This window comes from Nilaparvata lugens, chromosome 13 (genome assembly GCF_014356525.2).
Source record: "Nilaparvata lugens isolate BPH chromosome 13, ASM1435652v1, whole genome shotgun sequence".
In the NCBI taxonomy this organism is placed as follows: domain Eukaryota; kingdom Metazoa; phylum Arthropoda; class Insecta; order Hemiptera; family Delphacidae; genus Nilaparvata; species Nilaparvata lugens.
The window spans coordinates 13,330,986-13,355,860 of NC_052516.1; the positions used below are offsets into that span (position 1 = coordinate 13,330,986).

The 24,875-nt window shown below is 35.0% G+C and overlaps 1 protein-coding gene across 4 annotated transcripts in view; it reads right to left on the reverse strand.

The window, feature by feature from the left end:
• Positions 1-24,875, reverse strand: part of LOC111056377 (polypyrimidine tract-binding protein 1) — a 496,090-nt gene that overhangs the window by 354,767 nt on the left and 116,448 nt on the right. The window contains exon 1 of one of the 4 annotated variants that reach the window (XM_039439857.1): positions 15,311-18,109. The exons of the other annotated variants lie outside the window; for them this stretch is intronic. Within the exon in view, the coding sequence (XP_039295791.1) occupies positions 15,311-15,313 (3 nt within the window). The 5' untranslated portion in view covers positions 15,314-18,109. Of the gene's footprint in view, positions 1-15,310; positions 18,110-24,875 lie in introns of those variants that run through there. 4 annotated transcript variants of the gene reach the window in all.

Sequence of the window (24,875 nt, forward strand, 5' to 3'; positions counted from 1 at the left end):
ATATAGACTCTTCATTAACCGAGGATGGTTATAGGTCTATTTTCAAGTTTCGATTTTTTATTACGTCAAGTTTTCATTTTGCAGTTTTAAAATAGACCCTTGCGAAGCACGGGGTTACCTACTAGTATTATAATATAGTGAGGTCCACGTTATAATGGCAGAATTTGATTACCATTGGTGTTGCTATCCTTGTCTATCATTCCACAAAGCAGATAACGCTATCTTTTTCTAGCTCCTCAACGTTGCCACATCGTTTCAAAAGTTGTATAGATATGATCTATTAACAAGATATTTAATCTCAATCATAAAAAAGCTTATTTATAATATCATGAAAAATATATTTACTTGTCAAAAAAATTTGATTGATTATTCTAAACGATAATGAACAGTTAATATCATATTAGATAGACTCTATAGAAGTCAGTGACAAGGCATATAATCGGCAACGATGTTCTTCTATCTTCCTCCACTGCCATTATAACGTGAACCCCACTATAATATAGTGATATTCACGTTTAGATGACGATGATAGTAAGGCAATGTTGTCATTTCTCCGTTTTCACAGCCTTCTCTAGTAAGATACCTGTGACCTGAGTTACGACAGTATAATTATTATTAAACGAAAATCCAAATTAAATGCTGTAAATCACCCCGAAGACTTCTGCTACTGCAAATATTGACAAGACGGTTAGAAGCTAGATGTAAATTCTATGAGAGCTACTATTCACAACTTTTTTGCCAGCCCGGGAATCGAACCGGTACCTACTAATTGCTAGTCAGGTATGCTATTATGTCAGTATTGATAAATGATCTGATATTAATTGTTAATGATGATTAAATTCATCCCAAATATGTTTTACCTACCAAAAAAGTGCCTGATTTCAGAATACTGTTAAGTTTCTTAGTTGAGAAGAAATATCATGGTGATTTAACATATTTCTTTTTTGGCCTATGAACGATTTGGCAACGGTGTGGAGTCGGCAAAGGATAGAGCTATCTCAATTCAATTCAATTCGTTTATTTCCACTTGGCATACAATACATGTACATATTCATATTTGATATTCAACAAAATAAGAATTGCATTTTTACAAAAACAGTACAAAGAACATAATGGCCCATATGAATAAAACCAGAGCAAATGCTCATGAGCAAGAGCATGGAGCATAAGGTGTTGCTCATGAGCAAAAGGTAGAAGCAAAAGCATTTGCTCATTTTGATATGAATAAGCTTTACCTTATACGCTTACCTTATGCTCCTGAACTCTGGAGCAAATGCTCACGTATTTTAAAGATTTTTCATCAGCTGATTCGCTTTTGTAGCCTTAATTTGTATTTATAGCTCACGGAAGCGCTAAATATGCAAACAGGGGGCACCGCTTGTGTTTGCGTCGTCTGCTCTGTTTTCTATTCATGAATACAGTTTTAGGTTAGTTGAGTTTAGAATTTTGAAATAATAGCGTGAAAAAATGTCATCTCTATAATAATCTTCAGCATATTCTTATAATATCAATAGCCTTCTTATAATCGTCTACACTTAAATGCCTATTTCCTATTTTGTGATGGCTATCTTTATAACAGGTAGCTTTTGTATTTATTCTTTTGTAGGAATAATGGTGATAATATATATCATGGTTGAATCTAAAAAGAGTTTTATAGTTCTACACTATTGGTTGTGATAGTATCTGGCATAGTTTCCTCTTCCTCATACGAATTAGTTGAGCCATTTTACTATGAGCAAAAGGTGATAAGCTGCTCTAGACTAGACTCACCTTTTTTGAAGGTGAATCTCAATATTGGAAAGATGCAAAGAAGAAGAAGAAGTAGAAGAAGGAGAAGTAGCAGTAGAAGAAGAAGAAGAAACAGTAAGAATCTTAAAGGAAGTAAAAAGAGATAGAAAATAAAAAGAGAAGGATTTGAAAAGAGAAGGAAGTAAAAAAAGAAGAAGACACAATAGAATTGAGAGAAGCAAAGCGTAGCGACGATTTTTGTACTGGACTGTACTTGAGGAAATAAGAGTGAGTACAGTCCCTACCAGAAGTGCTGAAGAACTTGAAGATTCAGTACATACCACGGAGCTCTGTACAATCCTGCTATGAAGAGACCATCTCTAAGGTACCATGAAGCATGAAGCTCTGCTACTATAGTCAGGTCCACGTTATAATGGCAGTGCTTGATTAGCAATGGTATTGCTATCCTTGTCTATCATTCAACAAAGCGGATAGCGCTATCTCTTTCTCGCTTTGCTCTGTTACAAGATCGTCTTTCAACAATGTAGAATTCATAATTAATTAACAAAATATTTCATATAATTCATGAAAATTCATTATGGAATTATTGATAAATATAATTTCTTGCTTAATGAAATATAAATGATTATTTTAAACGAGAATGAACAGTTAATATTACATCAATAAACCTGTATCAGCTACCGTCTATAGAAGGCATTGACAAGACAGAGGATCGGCAACGTTGTTCTCCTATCTTTCTCCACTGCAATTATAACGTGGACCTCACTATGTAGAGTATATCTGATGTAATATTAACTGTCCTTGTTTAAAATATCAATAATATTTTATTAGTAAATAATATAAATTTTTCAATGATCAAATAATACATTTTCATAATTGAAATGGAACTAATTATATTTAATCTACATTGGTAACGATATTTAAATAAATATGTGATATCTATTTAATGTCAACCAGAAACGTAACTCATTTAGAGAGGCTTTTGTTCAATTGTGAATGTAAATGAAGCTCTATTTTTATTATTATTTTTGGTAACTATCTGGCAACGTTGCAGAGCTAGAATAGGATAGCGCTATCTGTTTTGTGGAATGATAGACAAGGATAGCAACACCAATGTTAATCAAATACTGCCATTATAACGTGGACCTCGCTATAGGTAATTGTCTTTGTTTATCTGATCTTCCTTACCATTAAAAATCGTTGAAACATTTTTCCCTTTTTTTCTCTCTTTTCCCTCCAACGACCGGAAACAAGGACAGTGCACTGCATCCTTGTTTCTCTTTCTACTGTCACTATTCTATTAATAAAGTTAATATCCCCCAGCATTTAAACAACACTGCCAGTAGGCTTCGAATCTGGACACGCCGAATTATTATTTGGAAGTACAGTGGCTGCCAAAAGTAATTTGTAAAAGTACACTCACTGTGGAAAGAGCTGCTGCACACAGGTTCCAGGTGGGTGGTCATCATGAGGTGAAGGAGGTCCATTGCATGGTGGAGGTGAGTGTACTGGGTATGTCTATTAGCGGGGGCACTGAGCGTACCTCAGTACTTCAATGCAACAGTTTCTTTTTGTAGATCTTTGTAATCGAATAAAGGGATTTGAACCTTGCAAACTCAGGGTGTAAAAGAAGATGAAAATTACAGATGGAAATACAGAATGTACAACATTTAATTGGGATTTTCGTTTAATAATAATAATAATTTAATTATAATTAAGATGCAAATTGATTATAAGAAGAGAAACAAGCAGAAGAAAATTAAGAAAGAGGAGTAGAAGAAGATGAAGAAACTGGGAAACAAGAAAAAGAAAATATCAGAGTTTTATCAGAGATTGACAATGGTGTAATAACCGAAACCGGTCTTTCTAATTATCAATAAATCAGTGGTTTTTTGACAATTTCTTAGTCTTTTTCATTCAATCACAAAGAAAAATTAGAGGAATTCCGAACGATAGAGAGGAAAACATTATTGAATAGATTCAAGAGAGTATATATCAAGAAGAAGAAGAAGAAGAAGAAAAATAAGAACCAGGAGAGAAAAAATAAGAAAGTGGGAAACAGGAACAAGAAAAATTACAAAAATAATCAGGGAAATCTCTATCGATAAAGGATTGAGCAGATACAAGAGGGTATCTATCTCTCACCACTTAGTGCCGGTTGCACAGAACACAGAAGCCGGTTAAATTTTAACAGTGATTAATTTCACGAGATCCAATCAGAGAAAGCCTTTCTTATTGCTTCTCTGATTGGTTCTCATGAAATTAATCACAATTAAAATTGAACCGGCTTTTGTGCAACTGGGCCATAGTGTTCTGAAGAAGTTGCCGACGAAGAAGTAAACCACACAAATTTCCATCCGCTCAATGTATGAACACTACCATAACAACCAATACTATACATTTCCCGCTCAATGTATGAACACTACCATAACAACCAATACTATACATTTCCCGCTCAATGTATGAACACTACCATAACAACCAATACTATACATTCCCGCTCAATGTATGAACACTACCATAACAACCAATACTATATATTTCCCGCTCAATGTATGAACACTACCATAACAACCAATACTATACATTTCCCGCTCAATGTATGAACACTACCATAACAACCAATACTATATATTTCCCGCTCAATGTATGAACACTACCATAACAACCAATACTATACATTTCCCGCTCAATGTATGAACACTTCCATAACAACCAATACTATACATTTCCCGCTCAATGTATGAACACTACCATAACAACCAATACTATACATTTCCCGCTCAATGTATGAACACTACCATAACAACCAATACTATATATTTCCCGCTCAATGTATGAACACTACCATAACAACCAATACTATACATTTCCCGCTCAATGTATGAACACTACCATAACAACCAATACTATATATTTCCCGCTCAATGTATGAACACTACCATAAAACCAATACTATACATTTCCCGCTCAAGTATGAACACTACCATAACAACCAATACTATATATTTCCGCTCAATGTATGAACACTTCCATAACAACCAATACTATACATTTCCCGCTCAATGTATGAACACTACCATAACAACCAATACTATATATTTCCCGCTCAATGTATGAACACTACCATAACAACCAATACTATACATTTCCCGCTCAATGTATGAACACTACCATAACAACCAATACTATACATTTCCCGCTCAATGTATGAACACTACCATAACAACCAATACTATACATTTCCCGCTCAATGTATGAACACTACCATAACAACCAATACTATACATTTCCCGCTCAATGTATGAACACTACCATAACAACCAATACTATACATTTCCCGCTCAATGTATGAACACTACCATAACAACCAATACTATATATTTCCGCTCAATGTATGAACACTACCATAACAACCAATACTATATATTCCCGCTCAATGTATGAACACTACCATAAAAACCAATACTATACATTTCCCGCTCAATGTATGAACACTACCATAACAACCAATACTATACATTTCCCGCTCAATGTATGAACACTACCATAACAACCAATACTATACATTTCCCGCTCAATGTATGAACACTACCATAACAACCAATACTATATATTTCCCGCTCAATGTATGAACACTTCCATAACAACCAATACTATATATTTCCCGCTCAATGTATGAACACTACCATAACAACCAATACTATACATTTCCCGCTCAATGTATGAACACTACCATAACAACCAATACTATACATTTCCCGCTCAGTAGATCAGACATGCATCAGCTTTAACGAGAACTTTATGCTGGCTTCATAATTCAGAGGCCCGGGCTAGATATTTATCTCGGGTCACTCCCGTGTTTCGGATGGACACGTTAAGTCGTCGGTCCCGCCTGCCTAGGAAGCAGTCGTTAGGTCATGTCAGATGCCCTGAAATTGATCAGTTGCGACCTGAAAACTCTGACACCAGACCTCAGCCAGCCAGGTCACACGATATTATATATATATATAAAAAAGCGAAATGGCACTCACTCACTCGCAGAATTAAAAATCTACCGGACCAAAAACGTTCAAATTTGGTAGGTATGTTCAGTTGGCCCTTTAGATGCGCACTAAGAAATCTTTTGTTGATTTTTTAACTCTAAGGGTGGTTTTTGAGGGTTTAAAGTTCGTCTTTTAGCTTCTTATTCCAATCTCTTAATTATAATTGAAAAATGTCCTATATGTGTTGAAAAGTGTCCTAATGTTCTATATGTTAATATAGAACTATAATCTAGAGGGACCACCTCTTCGAAACAGTTGTTGACTGGTAACTAAATTAATAATTTTGTCAGGTTGGCATTGAGTTGAGTTGACTTTGTTAGATTGGCACCAAGTTGAAGATTGAAATGCATTTATCGCGGAAAAATTGATTGGGCACTGCTACTTCAATCAGAGCTATTCCTGGAAATATTATATCGCCTGATATGGCGAGCGAAGCGAGCCCGCTGATCTAATTTTTACTTTCCTTGCCCTATTACCATGGGTAAGGAAAGTATTGCTTTCCGAAAGAAATTAAGGTACCCCAATTACTAAATTTCTATACGTTTCAAGGTCCCCTGTGTCCAAAAAACTGGTTTTTGGGTATTGGTCTGTATGTGTGTGTGTGGTGTGTGTGTGTGTGTGTGTGTGTGTGTGTGTGTGTGGTGTGTGTGTGTGTGTGTGTGTGTGTGTGGTGTGTGTTGTGTGTGTGTGTGTGGTGTGTGTGTGTGTGTGTGGTGTGTGTGTGGTGTGTGTGTGTGTGTGTGGTGTGTGTGTGTGTGTGTGTGTGAGTGTCTGTGTACACGATATCTCATCTCCCAATTAGGAACTGAAATTTGGAACTTAAAATCCTTTCACTATAAGGATCCGACACAAACAATTTCGATCAAATGCAATTCAAGATGGCGGCTAAAATGGCAAAAATGTTGTCAAAAACAGGGTTTTTCGTGATTTTCTCGGAAACGGCTCCAACGATTTTGATCAAATTCATACCTAAAAAAGTCATCGATAAGCTCTATCAACTGCCACAAGTCCCATATCTGTAAAAATTTCAGGAGCTCCGCCCCATCAATGCAGATAGATTTCCAATTATCAGGCTTCAGATACAATTGAAACAAAAAAAATCAAGTGGAGTAGATTGAGCATGAAAATCTCTACAATTAATGTTCAGTAACATTTTCACCTAAAATTGAAAATAAGATTTAAATTCGAGAAAATGTGATTATTCAATTGCAAGTTATTATTGATTCTATTAAATCATTCACTATGAAGAGATAGCAGACCTCATGTGTGTCTCCAACGTTATTGCCCTGTCACCAGCTGGCTCAAATATTTGAATAGTAGGCTTGAGATGTGCGGGAACACTAGCGTCAGGTTATCAATTTTCATAACGGCAAGGAAAGTTGTGTGAGTGCGCCACACCAGATTTTTTTGAAGGGGGTCCAGGGGACAGAGCCCCCTGGCTAGACGGATATGGCGAGCGAAGCGAGCCTGACGGCTAGTCAGTATTAACGAGAACTTCATAATCCATGTGTGACTAAAAACTGATCTAAAACTGAAATCAAAACCGATTATATTTTATACTATAGCAGTGTTTTATCATGACTACAGCTCAATATTGTTGATATATTGGCTGAGTCTTCCCATACTTTCTTCCCATCAAGTGTGAACACCCCCATAACAAACAATACTATTCATTTCTCGCGCAACAAATCAGAAAAGCATCGGAAATCAGAGTTTTAGCATGACTTTAGCCTGATATCCATGGGCTGAAACCTGTTGCCTGTATTCTGTATTAGAACGAGCAAAGACCTGTTAGATGGCAAGCAATACCACTTGTTGCCTCCCAACCAAAATTACACAAAGCCTTTGTCATTAACAACTCGCTAACCCCTATCTCTCTCTCACTCTCTACTCTGTATTCAAACTAAATTCAAACACCTCTTTCATGGATTTAATTCACTTTACAACATCTTAGCTTCTAGGGATTCAACTTTTATGTAGTTAGTTCTGCAGATTTCTATCAATGTTACATGTATCAATACATAAATCACCGTCGCTCTCTCTCTCTCTCTCTCTCTCTCTCTCTCTCTCTCATTAGTATTCTCTCAGTATTCAAACTGAATTCAAACAACTCTTAACTTGGATTTGATTTACTTTACAATTTCTTAGCTTCTAATTCACGTTAGGACTCCCCTTCCACATGAATTGTTTTCCAATAATATAGAAGGCCTACACTTTTTATATCAATATTTCACACTCCATCAATCTCTCAATCTCTCTCTCTCTCTCTCTTTGGTAGAGAGTTAGTGAAGAGTTATTTTTAATATTCTTTCCGAAGAATGGACATTGATATGTCCAAAGCTCCGCCAATTTATGTAGATGCATAAAAGTATAATTATCTATAGTTATTATATTACAAATTACTTTTTCATATCATATACAGTTCAATAATTATTTTCTTAGTCTATATTATGTAAATTCATCTATATTTTTGCTGTATTGTAAGCTATTGTATCTAAGTGTATAAGCCAGTATATATTGTAATCTACATAAATAAAGTACTCAATCAATCAATCACTCTCTCTCTTTTATTCATTCATCCCATAATTCTAGATTCAAATCACATATTCACATGTTATAATATTCCCAATAGCTCTATTCCATCACAACTCGGTCGTGTGTTGATGGGAAGGATATTATTTTATATCCTCTTTAAAAAATCGACAATTATTTGTTGAAACACCGCCGATTTATGAATTTACATCACATTATTACATCGTTATTCTAATTGCATTCAATCTTTATTCTCATTGATTACTTATTTATACTTCGTAAAATTCGTTGAATAACTAGCATTATCGTCATTTAATGTAAATTAGTGTGTGAGCCAGTAAATATTGTAACATACATAAATAAAGAATTCTAATCTCTCTCACTCTCTCTCTCTAGAATTGTGATCTACAAGAATAAAGCACTCAATCAATCTCTCTGAAACTCTATCGAACTACCAACTCTAAAATTAAATTCAAATTTCTACTTCTCGTTTAGTTATGCGTCCATTATATCACAGATAAATATAAGTCTCATTCTTCTCTCATAACTTCTCTCCAATTGAATTTAACAACCGTCAAATGACGTCATTTCATAGTCGTCTTAGCCTATTGGTTTTCCTGGCATTGCTTCTGACGGATGACATCATTTTACGGCGGTCAAATATAACAGACATACGTGCAACGACCCTAGTGTTTTTGATCATAAGGGGGCCCAGTTGCAAGCACGTCTGTTACATTTAACCGCCGTAAATGATGTCATCCATCAGAAACAATGCCAGGAGAACCAATCGTCTATCAGATGACGTCATTTCACGGTGGTTAGATTTAATGTCAAACAAAGCAATGGTGTTGAAACAAGACGACATTGAGATGACGTCAGTTCACAGTGGTTAAGTTTAACTGGTATTGAAACTAACCTTTTCAACTGTTTCTGTATTTCTAGCTAAGATAACACTGCACCAAGCTTTAGTTGCTAGGGGAAAAATCTCAAATAGTTTCTGATATTTTTGCAGCAAAATTGTAATAGAGAGCAAGCGGGCAGGCAAGAACACATCGAGCGAGAAACAAACGGAAACAATAAAAATTTCCAACCAAAATAGACTAAACAGCACAAAACATCCGGTCACAAGCTGCTCTCTCTTTCTCTCTTTCTGATGCTTCATCTCTCTTCCCATTCTTCTTCCTTTTTCACATTCTTCTCTGCATTTTCCTGAGTACTCTAAAGAATTTCAAGAGAAAATTAACAATCCTCTCCTTTCACTATCTTATAATAAATGAGACAGCAGAACATACACAAATTGATTGATACAATAAGTACATCAACAAAATGATAGGGAGAGATGAAATAAGGTAACCTTGTGCTATTCCTCTCCCAAATTTAGATAAGGTTACACATAGTCCGATAGTTGAGTCTTGTAGTTGTTCACTTCAATAGCACTGTAATGTTTTAAGGTTTCCCATTCTCGTCCAGAAATATTTATATTATAATTATATCTGAACGAGAGAAATTCAATGAAAAAAGTGCCAGTACGCAATTTGAAATCCTTGGTTTTCTAAACATTCTTATTTTTCCTTCTCCACCTCTTCAGTATACTCTTTTCCTCTTCCTCTTCTCTCCTTATTACTCTTAAATATTCACATTTATTACGAAAAACTGCTTTCAAATCCCGCAAAAACTGAGCATTCAATTTTAAATGCAATACATGAAGCAATCAATTGCCTTCAATTGGTTAATTTAGCTAATTAAATTGATAAAGAAAAATAACAAGATATTTGGATGCACTGTAATTCAAATCACAGTTTCAAAGACTAGAAACTCCAATCAATTTATCTAGTAAGGCTAATGCAAATATGACTTACTTCTGTCTCATTTCACGCATTCAAACAAATATAATTAATTATTCCAAAAGTTTCTCGAGAAGCCTTTGAAGGAAGATGAAAGAAGAGGTAGAAGTTTGGAGGAAGATGATGTGAATGAATAAGTAAAAGTAGAACAACAAGAAGGAGGATGAAAAACAGAAGAAGAAGAAGACGAAGACGAAGGAGAAGAAGAAGAAGTCGAAGGAGGAGAAAAAGAAGAAGAAGAAGAAGAAGACAACAAAGGAGAGAAAGAAGAAGACGAAGGAGAAGAAGAAGAAGAAGACGACGACGAAGGATAAGAAGAAGAATAAAGACATGTATAAAATCACAATCGGCCTTTTTACGCCTTTTGACGATAACACTCGACTAAAAGAGGGGTTCAATGGGGTATTTTTAGAGGGGAAACTTAGGTGGAAAAATATGAGATTGAAAATAAAGAGAAATCATCTCCTACCCTTTTCCTAACACAACACTATAAAAGGGTAAAGAGAGGGGTCATTCACCCAAAAATGTTGTGACGAATTCATGCCTTTTTCGGGAAGGGTTGTCGGCTAGACAAAGAAGAGGAAACAGAAGAAGAAGAAGAGAAATAACATAAAGAAAGAGGAGGTGAAGGAGGAGAAGAAGACGAAGAAAAGGTGTTGGAAGTTTTTGACAGTTTCCTCACTCAAACACTTTCTCTCACTCTTTCGGGCTCTCTCTACTTCTCTCCCATATTCTCTCTTTCTCCTAGAGGTGGTGAAGGGTGAGGAGGCCTTTTAAAAGCATGCCTACAGTGAATGAATGGTAGTATAGACGCATGAACCCTCTCTTTTCTCATGAACATGCATATTCATGAACGTTTATTACAGATATGCACTCTCAAATTCATGAATATTTATCCGATTTATTCGTTCCTCAATACCTCTTCCTCACACCCCATCCTACCACTCTTCTCCTTCTCACACATCTCCAACTCTTCCTCATCATTTTATCTCTTCTCTCTCTCTATTTCACCTGTCACTGGTAGCTATTCCATCCTCTTCTCATTCACAAACCCCTTACACACACACACTCTCTCTCTCTCTTTCTCTCTCTCTCTCTCTCTTACCACCATCCTGTTCATTCATTAGTTGTATATATATTATTTTGATGGAATGTTGGATCACTGAGCTATATATAGTGTCCCACGATAGGTATAACAGCCGAAACCCATAGGATTCTACATGAAATTTGCAACGAAAATGTCTAATAAAATTACATAATATCAACCTTAGTTTTCGAGATTCATAGATTTTTCGATATTTTTGAAATACGTCAAAACTGGAAAACGAAAATAAATTATATCAACCTCAGTTTCCGAGATTCATAGATTTTCCGATATTTTTGAAATAGGTCAAAACTGGAAAACGAAAATAAATTATATCAACCTCAGTTTACAAGATTCATAGATTTTCCGATATTTTTGAAATACGTCAAAACTGGAAAACGAAAATAAATTATATCAACCTCAGTTTACAAGATTCATAGATTTTCCGATATTTTTGAAATACGTCAAAACTAGAAAACTAGACCCATAGACTCTACATGAAATTTTCAACAAAAATGTCCAATAAAATTCTACTCATATCATCCTTGATTTTCGAGATTTATAGATTTTCCGATATTTTTGAAATACGTCAACAACTAGAAGACTATCAGTCAAAATCTAATTCCAAGTGCCGGTTGAAAAACAGCCGGTTAAATTTTAATTGTGAATTGCACGAGAACCAATAAGAGAAGCCGTCTTATCAAAAAGGCCTTCTCTGATTGGTTCTCCCGATATTAAACACGGTTAAAATTTAACTGGCTTTTGTGCAACCGGGCCTAAGGATATATGAAAGCTACTCTAGGTGCCGGTTGAACAAAAGCCAGTTGAATTTTAATCCTGATTAATTCCACGAGAACCATCCGTCTTATCAATAAGGCCCTCACTGATTGGTTCTCCCGATATTAAACACAGTTGAAATTTAACCGGCTTTTGTGCAACCGGGGCTAAGGATATAATGAAATCTACTCCATATTTTCTATTTAAACGAAACTTGACTCTAATCTTTCAGTGGCTGTTCACAATATTAAATTTTATTGAATCTCAAGATAATCTAGGTTGCAATTCAATTTCCAAGTTAATCTTGGATACAGAAATTATATTAGATAATAATGAAAGTTAAACATCTATAACAATACATTTGTTACAATATATGAATAGATATATTATTGTTCCATCACAATGCAGATTTTATTTTTATAGTAACATCTGTAACTTTCGCAAAAATTATAAGAAAAACCAGTTTTGAATGAAAAAGACTGAGAAATTGTCAAAAAACCACTGATTTATTGATAATTAGAAAGACCGGTTTCAGTTATTACACCATTGGGTATAGTTTATCAGAGATTGACAATGGTGTAATAACCGAAACCGGTCTTTCTAATAAATTATCAATAAATCAGTGTTTTTTTGACAATTTCTTAGTCTTTTTCATTCAATATGAATAATTACCACAATATCAACTTCTCAACTACACAAAAAAAGAAAAACCAGTTTGGGTGACCACCCTTATCCTGTTTTTTCCTGTCACTTTTAACATCAAAACCGAATTCAAAACTCCTCCCCAATCATGAAAGGGGTAACTACAACCCCTTCATAACTCAGTTAGGACACGCTTTTCTGATAAGAAACAACAAAACATCCCCTACAATACAAACACAATGAAAACAATGTTGAAAACATGGAAAAAACGAAAAAGTGTAGAACAATAAACAGTTGTTCTCGTTTATGAGAAATAGAGCATGCATGCTATAGTGAAGTGAGGTCCACGTTACAATGGCAGTGGAGACAGTTGGGAGAAAAACGTTGCCGATTCGCTGTCTTGCCACTGCCTACCATAGAGAATAGCTGATACCGGTATATCTGATGTAATATTAAATGTTCGTTCTTGTTCAGAATAGACAATCATATTTTATTCATCAAGAAGATATATTTCTCAATAATTGAATGATGAGTTTTTATGATTCGATATACTGTTCATCAATTATATTTCTAAATAGTTGAAAAAACGTCTGTCAACGTTGCGAAGGTGGAAAAGGATATCGCTATCTGCTTTGTCGAATGATAGACAAGGATAGCAGCACCAATGCTAATCAAATACTGCCATTATAACGTGGACCTCACTATAGAACAACATTGGGCAGTTGTTTTCGTTTGTGTATGAAATTGAATTGAATTGGAATCGAATGAGGTGATGCGACGCTGTTAGCTTGAGGGGTGAAAAACATGTGAATTGAATGAAAATAAGAGGAGGAATTGAGAGGAAAAGGAGGATGAATGGAGGTTAGAAAGCAGTAGAAAGACATCAGAATGAGAAGGATATAGTTGAAAAAAAGCTATAGTGAGGTCCACGTTATAATGGCAGTGTTTGATTAGCAATGGTATTGCTATCCTTGTCTATCATTCAACAAAACAGATAGCCCTCTATCTCTTTCTCGCTTTGCTCTGTTGCCAGATAATCTTCTAACAATGTAGAATTAATCATTAATTAACAAAATATTACATCTTAATTATGAAAATTCATTATGAAATTATTGGAAAATATAATTTCTTGCTCGATAATATATAATTGATTATTTTGAACGAGAATGAACAGTTGATATCACATCAATAAACCTGTATCAGCTACCGTCTATAGAAGACATTGACAAGACAGATGATCGGCAACGTTGTTCTCCTATCTTTCTCCACTGCCATTATAACGTGGACCTTACTATAGGGAATAACATGTATGTGATGTGAATACGAAGAAGAAGAAGAAAAAAGAAGAAGAACAACAACAACAAGAGGAATAAACATCCTCAACAAAGTATTTTACATAAAAGGGTTATGAATATTATTTGTTCTTTATTCAAAACTGCGACCGACAAAAGGAAATATTGGAACAACTGGTCACTCGAGTTTATCCTTTTTCAGTGAAATGTTTTCCTTCTTTTTTTGGGGTAACAGTGAATGTTTTAAGGGGTGAATTGGCAGCGAAAGGGTTGTCTGTTTTATATTCGTCAATGCTATTATTTATTCGCATATGCCCCTACTTTGAAATCCCTCAACCCCTAAAATCAAAGCCCAAAATTATGAAATACATGTACAAGCATCGTAGCTGTCAGTATTACTAATACATGTGGCATCTATGATTTCCATTTAATTGATACTGACACTTGAAGAGTGTATTTCAATATTGAACTGGACTAACTTAGTTTTTTATAGTAAGGACTCACTATTTCAGCCAATCTCGCCCACTGAAAAACCTCCAAATATTATCTAAATTTTAGTACTGACTAACCATTTCAGCCAATCTTTGAAACTTTAATTTCAAACTTTATATAAATATCTGTCTGCTGACTCACCATTTCAGCGTAGAGATACATCCTACATCAATTTAACACAAAACTGTTGAATTTACAGACAAAACCCTCAAAATTATGTTATCATCTAACAAGAACTCCCTCTATTTCCAATCTATTTCCCTAAAAAGCCACGATCAATCAATACAAAACCAATCTTTTTTTCACTAAAACCTTTCACATCATTTTTCTGTAGACATAACCCATCAATTTCCAATCTCTCCCACTGAAACCAAACTAATTTCATCTAAATTTTAGTGCTGACTCACTATTTGAACCAATCTTCATCACTTAACATATTAAATAAAAATACTAAGAAATTGTCAAAAAACACAGATTTATTGATAATTAGAAAGACCGGTGAACAGAAATGTTTATCAGAGATTGACAATGGTGTATAACCGAAACCGGTCTTTGTAAGTATCAATAAATCTGTGGTTTTTGACAATTTCTTAGTATTTTTATTTAATATTGATAATTACTACAATATCAACTTCTCAACTACACAAAAAAGGGGGAAAAAATTAAATTATTCACAATAATTTACATAATTTTTTCTGTAGACAGAATTCTCTCAATAATTTGAGATCTTTCAATCTTTCCCACTAAAATCATACCAATTTTTATAAATTTTCGCCGAGAAATCTTTCCAACCAATTTTTCCCACCAAAAACAACTTCAAATTTGACCCAATTTTGGTTTTAGCTGACTCACCATTTCAGCGTAGGCGGTCGTCTTGACAGCCGGCTCCAAGATCAGCGTAGACGAGTAGATCTGCTGAGTTGTAGCAACTAGTTCCGGATATCCCACCACAGCCGGATGGAACAGCTGTTGCGGTGCAAAGTAGCTGCTTCTCGCACAGTTACAGTAGCTGCACTGACTGCAGAATGCCGTAGGCGGAGGAGGAGGAGGAGGAGGAGGGAGAGGCGACGAATGAGGAGGAAGAGGAAGAGGAGGAACTGACGAAGAAGTCAGAAAGGGAGAAGAAGGAGGATTAGGGGTTGAAAATGGTACACACTGGTAGTACGTGATGGAGGCGAGGGGAGGTGTCTAGTGTGTAACTGCCTTCAAAATCACTTTATAAACCCTTAAAATATCAGTTATTTTCTCGAATAATCACCCAAAATACTTTAATTTTGGTGAGAGATATATGTCTAGTGTTGAAGAGGCTTCAAATTTACTATCTAAACCCCCGAAATTTGATCAAGATATAGATTATTTCCTTGTATTATCACCAAAATACTCGAATTTTGGTGAGAGATATTTGTCTAGTGTAGTAAATAGGACTTGAAATCTGATATCAAAGCCCCACGAAACACACTGAAATCTAATTCAAATTTAATTTACACGTTCAATTAACAACGTTTATCAAATCTAGAGTTATTATCTAGTTACTACCACACAAAGGTTACGTGATAGAGTTTAACTTTTGATGTATATTTAAACCACGTGAAAACTAGTGATTTTGATAAATTTTCAGTGGAAATCGTCTAGTAAAGCTCTAGAATTCGATTTGAATACAATCAATTCCTTTAAAATTGTTTTAAATCTGAGAAACTTCAATTTCAGTTTCTAGAATTCACTGAAACTATCCCACTATAACTGGAAGATAGTTTGATAATGTTTAATTATAATTAAACACTTGATTTATTGGTAAATCCTCAGTTATATCAAGCTATCACAATGTATATGATAGTTGAGAATTGCAGTTTAATTCACTAACTTTAAACGCGGGATTCCACTAATATTGCACAATATACCCGACCAATAACCTCAAAGTTTAAACACTGATCGGCCGTTAACGTTAACTGACAACTAACCAACGATTACTCGAATTTAATTCAAGATTTCTGCACTAACTCACGTTTATACCCTTACAATTGACAGTTCACGATATTTAACAATAATTTTCCTAACCTTAAAACAACAAAATGTTTAGAAAATAGATTGTGCAGCAAGAATTACACGAAAGTTTCCTGAAAAAGTTGACCCTGAAAATTGATGGTCAACTTACAAGTTTGTAAATAGAGTAAGAAAGTTTGTAGGTAGAGTACACAGTGTAGTAGAAAGATTTAGTCAAAAAGTTTTCAACAGTAGAAAAGTGTTTAGAAAGTTTTATCGTAGAAAACGTAGAGTTTAGAATATAGAAGGCAGTCTCAAGAGAATGATTGACAAGGTGTTGAAAGACTTACAAGTTTACAGATTGTCTCAGATTGGAAGCGTTAGATTTACAGAGATCCTAGATTGTCAAGGTCAAGTATAGAAAATAGATTCAGTATAGTTTTATATATATGTTATTAAGAGGCAGACTGATTGTCAGAAATAGGATAGATATATAGAGTGGTTCAAGTCACATTAGATTCTAGAGTTTTACTTTTAATTTAACTTCCACCAATTTTATAGATTAACATCAACTTTATAACATCAATCTCAACACGCAAATTTAACATCAATTAACTCACACTTCACACCTACTTTAATTAACCTAATCAATCTTATCTAATAATACTGATATGTTAGATGTTTTCAACTATATTTAAGCAATATTTAAATTCGTCTATTAATCCCCTGACTAATAATACACAAGGAACAATTTTCTACAATATTTACTTACAACAATAAATTAAAGCCAAATACTTCCTCAATAATACTATATTGCACCTTATTTGAATATACTATCCTATCGAAAAACGTCGGTTTTCCACTATATAAATTGATTGAAATACACGCAATCTTGTTTTGCAAAGTGGAAAAACTAGAGTTTTCACACCAGAGGAAGATTTGTAGAGAAAATACAGGATTTTCTCGAACAATTTATAGAAAACAGTAAAAGTTTCAAGAGAAAATCACAAGATACTGCAATTTTCACAGTAGAAAACCGGGAAATTACCCTGGCTATAACAAGAGACAGTATAGAAAAGTACAAGATATAGATTTAGTCACGAAATGTTTAGAAAAGGCGTTGAAATTGTAAAGATATGCAGACGTTTACGTCAGAATGTCAATAAAACAACAAGATTTACAAACTTCTCACTCAAAAATCACGAAACTTGAAAAGATTTCACGAGATAACAAGACTCTTCACTAAAAATCAACGAGATTTATAGATAATAACTGGAAATTTACTAGATAAGATAAGTTTTTTCACTTAAAAAATTCACGAAATTTATAGATGTTTCCCGAAAATTTACTAGATAAGAAGGATTTTCACTGAAAATTCACCAAATCACTCAAAGATTTTGTAGAAAAACTCAATTTCCTCCCTAAACTTCGGATCCCTGCCAAGATTTACAGGTGTTCCGAGCCGCGCAATCTATCCTAGACACCCTGGGACCTTGATGAGATGATCCTAGACACCCTGGGATCTAGACACTTCAGGATTGAGACAAGGACCTCCAAGGATAGAGGAAGGAGGAATATTAGAGCAGGAGTTAGAGTGTCGTAGAGCAGTGTCCTAGAGCGGATTCCGAGAGAGAGAGAGAGTTGCTCACTGCAAGAGGATCTGAACTGTAATAGCGGCTGGCGAGGCTTGACTCGCTCACATATAGTCGGAGAAAGACGGCCTGTCATTGGTCGGCTGGTTGGGGCATGCGCTGTACGGCATTCACTTTTGAGCACCTTTGCGCACCTTCTGTACCTGTGTTGCTTCGGTGAGGAGGCCAATCTGCACAGGATAAAGGAGGAGGAGGAGGAGGTGAGGAAGATGAGGAGGTGGTGGAGAAGTAGGTGGAAGAGGAGAAGGATAAAGTGAAGAAGTGAAGAAGGGGTAGAGGAGGAGGAGGAGGAGAAGGAGCTAGAGGATGAGGACGAGCAAGATGATAAGGAGGAAGAGTTGACGATAGAGGAGGAGGAGAGGGAGGAAGATGAGGGGGAAGAGGAGGAAGAGTGGGTAGAAATTTGAGAGGAAAAGGAGAATGAGGAGAGGATGGTGATAAAAAGAAGGAGAAGGTGATAAGGGGGTAAGTGAAGATGGAGGAATGAATGGAGAGGAGTAGAGATAGAGTAGGAGAAGAAGAGGAGGAGGAGGAGAGGAAGGAATGGAGAAGAAGAGGAGGAGGAGGAGAGGAAGGAATAGAGAGGATACTAAACAGAAGAAGAAGAATAGGAAAAAGAAAAAGGAGAAGAAGTAGGAGAAGAGTGAAGGAGGCAAAGATGGAGAATCAGAGGAAGAACAAAGAAGTGATAGGAGGTGTATAATAGATAAAGGAAGTGTTGATGAAAAGTAGAAGAAGGTGGAAAAGGAAACGGAAGTGAGCTGAAGGAGAGAAAGAAGAATGAAGAAGATGTAAAAGGTGAAAAGAGCTAAGAAAGATGAGAAAAGAGAAAGAAGGGAAAAGAGAAAGAGCAGTAGAAGGAGGAGATTATTGTGAGGAAGAATTGGATAAAGAAGATAAAGAATGACAAGATAATAAGGGAGAAGGGGAGTGTGTAAGGAACATGAAGAGGGAGAGGAAAACAAGGTAGAGAGAAACAAGGATTGGAAAATGAGAATGAGTAGAAATGGGAATGGAAGAAAGGAATGAGGAAGAAAATTTGCAATTTTTGAACGACCAAGTTGTAAAAAACTAAATAAACTAATCACTGCTTCACTTAAAATGTACTTATGCTATATGAATGAGCCAGAGGGAGAATTTAGATTAGATTAGATTTCTTTATTTATGTATGTTACAATATTTACTGGCTTATACACTAATTTACATAAAATGACAGTATTTCTAATTATTAAACGAATTTTACAAAGTATGAAAAATTAATCAATGAGAATAAGAATTGAATGCAATTAGAAAAACGATGATATAATAATGTGATGTAACTTCATAAATCGGCGGTGTTTCAACAAATAACTGTCGATTCTGTAAGAAGGATATAAAACAATATCCTACCCATCAACATACGACCTGAACGCTCTTCAGAGAGAGATTGATTGATTGATTGAGTACTTTATTTATGTAGATTACAATATATACTGGCTTATACACTTATATACAATAGCTTACAATACAGCAAAATTATAGATGAATTTACATAATATAGACTAGGAAAATAACTATTGAACTGTATATGATATGAAAAAGCAATTTTTACAGGTGAGAGAGAGAGAGTGAGAGAGACTTAGAGAGAGAAACCAAGAAATACAACCTCAACAAAGACTCAATCACAACCAGAAACAGTACCCCCTTCAACAGACATCAATACAGTAATTGATTGATTGACATCAGACTGTTCATCTCGCTGAATTCAAAGTAGAAGCAGACATCTGAGTAGATATCTCCATGGATATCTCCTGCATCTGTGGCAGATTGATGCTTAATTGAACCTGCCTGCCCAATATAGATGGAAGCCTTCTCAAATGAAATACACTGTCTCACATATCCAGATTATATCGATATCATCACATATCGAGATTATATAGATATTATTACCTACACGAGTAATATTAGATCCATCCAATATTAATACGTCATTGTTATTCAGTCTATCAGATATCAAGCTATTATAACTACTCCATTTACTATTAATACTATATCTATTAAATTCTATGTATGAGGAATGTATGACATATATTCAATCAGACACAAGGAATAGATGCAGTGGTGATTGAGTTCATCATTTATCAAGATAATATAACTATTCGGAGGAGAAACATTTTTAGAATAGAATATAATGTCTTTTTTATTTGATGGAGTGGTGAAGTTTGGACAGTAATGACCACTCTACCACTTGAACACGACGTTAGCGGATATATATAATCATACTGTCATAATCATAGTCAGAAATAGATACATTTACGGAAATGTATTGGTACAGGAGTGAGAAAATAATACCATAAGTAGATATCCCATGATATAGGGCGTTTATGTCGCAACATTTACTGTTATCTCAAGCCGATTACTGTAGATTATTGTCGATTTGTACTGTTTTGTTGGGGAGAGAGTGTATGAACGGCACAATATGAGAGTATACCAGCTTCAAATAGCTTCATGGGAAAGAACTACGTGGACTTTCGGCTTGAGATAACAGTAAAAGTTGCGACATAAACGCCCTATACCATGGGATACCTACTAATGCTATTTTTACTTTCCTTTGCCCTATTACCATAGGTAAGGAAAGTATTGCTTTCCGAAAAGAATTAAGGTACCCAAATTTCTAAATTTCTATACGTTTCAAGGTCCCATGAGTCCAAAAAAGTGTTTTTTTGGTATTGGTCTGTATGTATGTATGTGTGTGTGTGTGGTGTGTGTGTGTGTGTGTGTGTGTGTGTGTGTGTGTGTGTGTGTGTGTGTTGTGTGTGTGTGTGTGTGTATGAGTGTATGTGCGTCTGTGTACACGATATCTCATCTCCCAATAAACGGAATGACTTGAAATTTGGAACTTAAGGCCCTTACAATGAAAGGATCCGACACGAACAATTTCGATCAAATGCGATTCAATATGGCTGCTAAAATGGCGAAAATGTTGTCAAAAACAGGATTTTTCGCGATTTTCTCAAAAACGGCTCCAACGATTTTGAATAAAGTTATACCTGAAATAGTCATCGATAAGCTCTATCAACTGCCATAAGTCCCATATCTGTAAAAATTTCAGGAGCTCCGCCTCATCTATGCAAAGTTTGATTTTAGATTCTCAATTATCAGGCTTCAGATACAATTTAAACAAAAAATTTCGAGTGGAAAGGATTCAGCATGAGAATCTCTACAACTGATGTTCAGTAACATTTTCACCTAAAATTGAAAAAAAGCTCGAAATTTGAGAAAATATGATTATCCAATTGCAAACTGTTGGCAACTGTTGATTCTATTAAATGATTCACTATGAAGAGATAGCACACCTCGTGTGTCTTCAGCGTTATTACCCTGTCGCCATCTGGCTCAAATCTTTGAATAGTAGACTTGAGATGCGCGGGAACACTAGCGTTAGGTGATCAATTTTCATAACGGCAAGGAAAGTCGTGTGAGTGCGCTACACAATATTTTTTCTCTATAATAATACGTACCAAATTATAAACGGAAGTGGGTACATTTATAAAGATGCAAAAAATCTTAAATATGAGCTTTGTTTTGATTATTATTGTTATCATTATTTTGATGATCTAAATCATGTCATGCATTATCTAATGGAAATCCTAGGCTACTTCAAGGTATCCTGTAAAAATGTTTATGCTAATTTGTAGGAGGGAACTGCTGAATATAGATAACAATTAATATTTTCTTTTGAATAGTAGTGATTGATAAGCATAAGACTGACAACTGAATGAATAATACTAATTCTTGCCAAGAAATTCATTCCATACGTATTTTCACTCTGATTAAAAATATAAGTAGTCACCTGGTTATTAGAACAGGAAATTACAAAAGTATTAGCTCGCATTTTCTTTTGCAACAGAGTTCAGTTGGTTTAGATGTTTCAACAAAATAGAGTCTCTGTCATGACGTGCTAGCATCAGCCAATGGGAGCTCGTTGTGGGCGTGGCCTTGTACAGAGCAGGGGAAGTGTACTCGCACCTGATTGGTCGACTGAGTTCAACTCTCAACTGACGTTCAAACTGCCATCCCCCAATAGAAATGCAAAGATTGGAGCGAGTATATCAAACTTACTACACAGGTGAATTGAGGAATTAATGTAAAAATTATTCTCAACTAATGTCAAGAAAAAGTTTTTGGCTTCTTCAAGAAAACAATAGAATTTAAATATTTTAATTCATACTCCAAATCAACTGTGTCTACAAAAAATGTTTTCAACTCAATCTGCTCTCAGATTCTTTATTCATTTATACAATAAATACATTATCAAAATGATAGGGAGAGGAAAAATAAGGTAACCTTGTGCTATTCCTCTCCCAAATTTGAATAAGGTTACACCAGAGACAAGAAATATAGCTTATGCTTATCCTTCATCTATGGTTACACATAGTCCGAAATAGGTTAAGTCTTGTAGTTGTTCAATCCACAAAATTTTCAGTCCTCAAGTATTTTCACAAAATATAATTATTATTGAATAATTGCCAGTTATATTCAGTATAGAGCAGAGGATGTAAATATATCGCTGCAGAAGGAAGTTCATCCATTTAGCTCCAGTCAACAATCCTTTGTCTGCATTTATGATATCAACAGCATACATTTATGATAATGATGATGGAGAAGAAGAAGATAATGATGATGATGATGAAGAAAAAGATGGAGACCGAAAAGGAGAAGTAGTAGTAGTAGAAGAAAAAGAGGAAGAAGAAGAAGATGATGATAGATTGATTGAGTACTTTATTTATGTAGATTACAATATACTGGCTTATACACTTATATACAATAGCTTACAATACAGCAAATCATAGATAATTACATAATATAGACTAAGAAAATATTATTGAACTGTATATGATATGAAAAAGTAATTTGTAATATAATAACTATAGATATTATATGTTATGCATCTACATAAATTGGCGGAGCTTTGGACATATCAATGTCCATTCTTCGGAAAGAATATTAAAAATATCCTCCCCACTAACTCTCTACCAAAATAAGGAGAAGTAGTAGTAGTAGTAGAAGAAGAAGAAGAAGAAGAAGAAGAAGAAGAAGATGATGATGATGGAGAAGAAGAAGAAGATGAGTAGTAGTGGAAGAAGAAGAAGATGAAGATCATGATCACGATGGTATGATTGAAAAGACAATGGGATATCTTTTAAGGGGGGGGATACACATCACCTTCAACACCCCCCCCCCTATAACGCAACAACCAGCATTAACAAAGGGGAGGGGGTACACATAACATGCACCCTATATATTCCCACCCACCTCAAACTATCCATCTATCCATCCAACATTATGCCAAGTTAACTTTCAGGCAAGTGAAACTTGTATAATGTACCATTTTGTGTAAACTTCGACAGAATTATAGTGTGGTCCACGTTATAATGGCAGTGCAGGAAGATAGGAGAGCAGCGTTACCGATTCTCTGCCTTGCCACTGCCCTCTATAGAGGATACCAGATACTGGTATATCCGATGTAATATCAACTGTTCATTCTTGTTTAAAAAAAATTAATCATATTTTATTTGTCAAGAGAATATATTAATTTATGGTCAAACAATTTCATAATTGAAATGGAATATTTTGTTCATTAATTTTATTTCTATATTGTTGTATGGCAAAGTTGAGGAGGTAGAGAAGGATAGCGCAATCTGCTTTGTCGAATGATAGACAAGGATAGCGTCACCTATGTTAATCTAATACTGCCATTATAACGGGGACCTCACTTTAGGAAGATGATACAATGATGATAGACAAGGATAGCAACACCAATGTTAATCTAATACTGCCTTTATAACTTGGACCTCACTATATCGTATATATCTCTATATCTCTCACTATATAGGGGAGTAGATGCTATAGGTAGTGTAGCAAGATAGTTAAGAAGTTTTAGAGCAAGATATTCTAGAGCAAGAGGGAAGGTAGAGGCATTAGGAGGTAGAAGGGTGACTTCCGAACCACTTCCGTCTCAGTTTCGCTATATATATCGTATATATCTCTATATCTCTCACTATATAGGGGAGTAGATGTTATAGGTAGTGTAGCAAGATAGGTAGAGAAGTTTTAGAGCAAGACATTCTAGAGCTAGAGGGTAGGTAGAGCATTAGGAGGTAGAAGGGTGACTTCCGAACCACTTCCGTCTCAGTTTCGCTTAGTTGTGACGTCACATGATGCGGGGGAAGGTATTAAAAGAGGGGGATACCGGAACCTTGCTAATTCTCTACATTAACCCACCTGTTTAGAACGTTATAATGGCTGTATTTGATTAACATTGATGTTGCTATCCTTGTCCATCATTCGACAAAGCAGATAGCGCTATCCTTTAGCCTGTAAAGAGAGATTCACATTATAAAGTCATTGATTATCAGTGGTTTGCTATCCTTGTCTATCGTCAAACAAAGCAGATAGCTGGATCCTTTTCTAGCTTCTCACCGTTGCTAAATCTTTTGTATGCTATGAAGAAATATAAGAAGATGGGTGAAGAAAAAATAAAAGAGTTTTAAAAAAGGAGTAAGAAATAGAAGAGTTTTGAAAAGGAGGAAGAAATAGAAGAGTTTTAAAAAGGAGGAAGAAATAGAAGGTGACAAATATGAAATGAAATACTACAGAAGATGATGAAGTAAAATATGACAAAGAAGAAGAAAAGGAAGTGAAAGATTCAGAAACATAAGAAGAAGAAGAAGAAGATGAAGAATTGAACTACCAGAATATCTAATCTAAATTATGAAAATTCATTATTAAATCAGGAAAAGATA